At 33.6% G+C, this 4,355-nt stretch overlaps 1 protein-coding gene across 2 annotated transcripts; it reads left to right on the forward strand.

Moving 5' to 3' along the window:
- The first annotated feature begins 881 nt into the window (after positions 1–881).
- LOC140747505 (uncharacterized) lies at positions 882–3,806 on the forward strand. 2 transcript variants are annotated; one of them, XM_073080008.1, is made up of 5 exons: positions 882–1,485; positions 1,595–1,727; positions 2,045–2,233; positions 2,445–2,538; positions 2,870–3,806. In XM_073080008.1, the coding sequence occupies exons 1-5, from the start codon at positions 1,436–1,438 to the stop codon at positions 3,322–3,324; spliced, it is 921 nt and encodes a 306-aa protein (XP_072936109.1). In that variant the 5' UTR covers positions 882–1,435; the 3' UTR covers positions 3,325–3,806. The 2 variants fall into 2 exon arrangements, with proteins under 2 accessions (XP_072936109.1, XP_072936117.1); XM_073080016.1 differs by lacking the exon at positions 2,045–2,233.
- The last annotated feature ends 549 nt before the right edge of the window (positions 3,807–4,355 follow it).

Genomic DNA, 4,355 nt, shown 5'->3' on the forward strand with positions numbered 1-4,355 from the left:
TAATAGACAATTTTTTTATGGACAAAATGGCGAAAAATACAGTCTAAAATGTATGTCTCTTTGGTGAAAAATATCTTATTCTGTTTAACTGTAACTTTGTTATATAATTAATACTAGATTTCTTTGTTTGCTAATTAACTCATAAAATAAAATCTTCAAAAATGTCTATATGTTGGTCCTTCGAGCCGTACTTTAATATTGCGATAACAAACTGAACGAAAAACAACTCTATTATAGGCCAGCCAAATACACGATTTACCAAATTAAATTACTCGGACTAATAGTCATCAAATTTTGTTTCATCAAAAACCACAATAAGTTTACGCAATCAAATATAATCGAAAACCCACAATTATTTGTGCCGTGTTAAACGATTTACATTGATTTGCATTTAACTATTAATGTATGGAATTGAGTTAGCAATTTAAGAATGAAATGAATTCAATGCCTCTATAATTGTCAACAATTTCATTAATAGAACTGATAATATTTATTGAATTACATTTTTAGGGTTCCGAACAGTTTTAGGTACCGAAAGGTTATAAACGGAACCCTATTGCTATGGCTATATCTCTTGAACCCTAATAATTGGACACTTGATATTGAAATACAGAGTATGTATAACAGTGGCCGTAGTATAGCAACAAATACTAAAAATAAAAAGCTTAAAAATGAATGGCTGTCGCCATACAGGAAACTGCTATTTATTGCGTTTTCCTCGATAACCTTATTATATTAACCTTAATAGAGGGAAAGTTTAAATTTTCACAATGTATTATCTCTACGAATGCCGTGATAAAAAAATATTAAAAATGAAAAATAATGAAAATTTGGAAATACGAAAGCCTCCGTGTGCAAGTTCAACTCGCACTTGTAGGCCGAGTGTGAGTTTGACAAATAAAATCAATTAACTTCACCATCACGTTAATGAGTTAACTCAAGGTTGACAGTAAGCATGTCAATAGCGAGTGCGAGTTATCAAAATGTTGTCGAAAAAAAATTTGGTATGCTCACTTCGAAATTAGTACGCATCTTTTTGTTATGTTGTCAAACTTGAGTGTCGGCGAAGCGCCAGTTTTTTCGCCGACAGTAACCCAAACAAATTAAATAGTTCTTCCGTTACATTTGAAAAGCATGTAACTCATGTATTTCTTCATTTGTTCGTATTATTTTCGGAATAAGTAACCAAACCAAAAAGTCAATCTTAACACATGTTCTACGAGGAAGATAAGCGTCACTTAAAATTGTATGCTTTATGTTAACGTCAGAATAGCACTATTTCACTTTTAACCCTACGAGTAAAAGAAACGGGAATAAAACATAAACAAAGCAGCGTCGTGCGTCACCAAGCTTGTTTTTTGCAAGTGATTTGGCGTGCATAGGAACAACCTGTTGCATTCTTTTGTAGTTTTGATTGTAATATAGGTATATAACAATGAAAACAAGTGCGACTCAATTTGAAATGTTGGTGAACTATATGGCAGAGTGAGTATGAAGTAATTCTTTATTTGCATTGTTTTCGAATCCATAATAATATTCATGCGGAGCGTCATCGTATGCACAAGCAATTAATTTAAACTGTATTTTGTTTAAGACACGGTGATTTAAACAAACCACAAAAAACCCCACAAGGAAGGATAACAAATATAAGAAAATGGGAAGAGCTCACCCATCTTTTAAACGGTGATCCCACAGGAGGAAGTAAAGGGACTGAGAAGTGGAAAAAGGTCAGCATAATTTATTAATTTGATTACACATGATTGGCTTGACTTCTACTTTATTTTTTTAATTCATACTTAATATTATGCATTCTGGGATTAGGTACATATTTTTTCGAGGCGGTGCAGCTTAGTCCTCAGGGGTGGCGGCGCGTCTGTGGCCGACCTCAAGTAGTAATATCTAAGCCTATCTAGGGTTGATTACTGCTGTTCATAGGCAGTAGTAGCCACATGCCATTGGGTGGACTGCATGCTTGCTTGGTACTCCTATATTATAAAAAAATAAAAGTACATTTATAATTTATTAATTTATGCATGGGTTTAAGGTATGGAGTGATTTAAAAAATAACACCAAAAAGAAGTCTGCTAAGATAAATAGAGCAGCTTCTGGTACTGGTGGTGGGCCTGCGCTACAGGCAAAGCTAAGCAACCTGGAGCTCCGGGTTTTGCAAATAATTGGTGTCCAAGCAGCTACTGGGTTTACAGATGTGGTTGAAGCTGGCTTATACGTACAGGTGTGGTTCTCTGACTTATATATATTACTACTATATTACTTAATAAATGGTCATCTCAGGAAGTCTTTGTTTACACCATTTTGTTTATGTTTATTTTGCTTCTGTGTGTAAAAATATGTACAATAAAAGGGAATGGTAGTTAATATTTTTATCAGCTAAAAATAATGATATTATTGCAATTATGTAATAAATAATATTTTTATAACAACAGGCACAAGATGAAGACCCAGACCGCACTCTGACGTTAACACCAACTCCACATACTGCTGTTGAGCCAGCTGAGGAAAGCCCAATTATGAACATAGGTAAAGTTCTTTAATGTTGGATATTTAACAAAAAAAAGCTTTGTCAATAAAACTATTACCTACCTATATGATAGGATTGAAGAAATATATTATTGACCACAATCAACAGCTGTCTCTTCGGTGATCTTGTTTGCATTTACTATTATCATCAGGAATTATAGGCGATTTGAAAACATTTGGCAGCAGGTTGGCAACTAACATATATTTCTATCAATCACTACTCATAGTACTAATAGTAGAGTAGAGGCTCCAATTAAGTACAGTAACATTCACACTCTTCAGTTCATACTTAGCTATTTAGCAGTACAATAATGTAACATTATTTTTACAGATCCATTTGAGCCTTGGAATGTGCCGGGACCATCCCAAGAGATGACAGTTGCCTCAGTGCCCCCCACACAAGTGGAAGAGGAAAATGTAATGGATGCAGCACATGTAGTGGAGGCAGTATGTGACACCCCACCACCAGGACCATCAAGAGTCCCAGCACAGCAGGGTCAGACCCCACGTGGTCGGAGAAGAAAGACATCCCGAAGGGTCATTGGTTCTCCACGGCACCGGAGGACCCAAACTCTTATGGATAGGGTAGCACAAAACTTTCTCCATACTGATGATGAATGGAGAAAGTTGCTTATCCATAAACATGCAGAGGAGATTAAATTAGAAATGGAACGATTAAGAATTCGGGAATTGGAGTTGCAGACACAGCAAAAATGGCAAGAGATTGCCTCAAGTGCTGTGGATGTATTACATAAAATAAGTAATTCAAAACTCTGCAAAGACTGAAGCTTATTTATGTAAATCGATCCTGGCTCATAACATTTTTGTTATGTTTGCAATTCTTATTCAGTCAACTGAATCCTTAATTACAGTCTTATTTTGATTCAATTGTATAAACATAAAATTCACAGTTTATTTGAGATAATTACATGTATATAAGAATATAGTAGGCATAGATATCATTCAGTTATCATTATTTTTATTAATTATTTCTATTTTGTTATGTTAATTTAGTAGAAGATTTGATTATTTGATATGTGTTCTTAGTTTATTTAAAGTATATTTATGAAGGAATAAAATTAAAATATGGAGGTTATTTTAAAAAATATATTTTTAATCACTATGCTGTATAAAACTTAATACTAATCGATCTCTGTAGGCTCTTCCTCTTAATAAATCCGTTGCATACCTTCCACCTGTATCTTCTATAACTTCAACTGGTTCATCTTCGGCAGTGTTATCTATAAAATAAAATATTTATAAAGTAATGTCAGAATTGTATTACTTACTACTTTTTACATGTAATTTACACATTCGGGAATAAATTTCAAAATCTTTTCAATTCTAAGGATAATAAGAAAATAGGGGTTTATTATAATATAAATAAATTTACCAATATTATCCGGTTCAGGTACATTAAAATCGATTGCCATATTATGGAGCACACAGCACGCTTCAATGATTTGGGCACATTTTTTAGGCTTATAGTGCAAAACTCTGTCTTTGCACAAGCACCTCCAACGATTTTTTAGCCTTCCAAATGTATTTTCAATACACACTCGGGCTGTGCCATGTTTTTGATTATAGAGTGCCTGGGGTGTATTAGGCTGTACATTTAAAAATGGGGTCATCAGCCATGGGCGAAGCGGATAGCCAGAATCTCCTGTAATATTTAAAAATTGCATTATGTCAATACATTATTGGCTTAACATTTTACCATAGTTTTTTAATTGAAATGCATCCAATTCACTAACAGTTTAAAGCAAATAAGAGAGTAATGTACAATAAAAAAAATGAAAATAATTACCTAAAAGCCA

The sequence above is a fragment of the Epargyreus clarus genome, unplaced genomic scaffold, assembly GCF_041222505.1.
Source record: "Epargyreus clarus isolate Ecla_fem2 unplaced genomic scaffold, WU_Ecla_fem_2.2 ptg000002l, whole genome shotgun sequence".
Taxonomy (NCBI): Eukaryota; Metazoa; Arthropoda; class Insecta; order Lepidoptera; family Hesperiidae; genus Epargyreus; species Epargyreus clarus.

Coding starts and splice junctions, on each gene's coding strand:
- LOC140747505 (XM_073080008.1), top strand. CDS start 1,436: ATGAAAACAAGTGCGACTCAATTTGAAATGTTGGTGAACTATATGGCA. Junction 1,486..1,594: donor TTGGTGAACTATATGGCAGA/GTGAGTATGAAG, acceptor ATTTTGTTTAAG/ACACGGTGATTTAAACAAAC. Junction 1,728..2,044: donor GGACTGAGAAGTGGAAAAAG/GTCAGCATAATT, acceptor CATGGGTTTAAG/GTATGGAGTGATTTAAAAAA.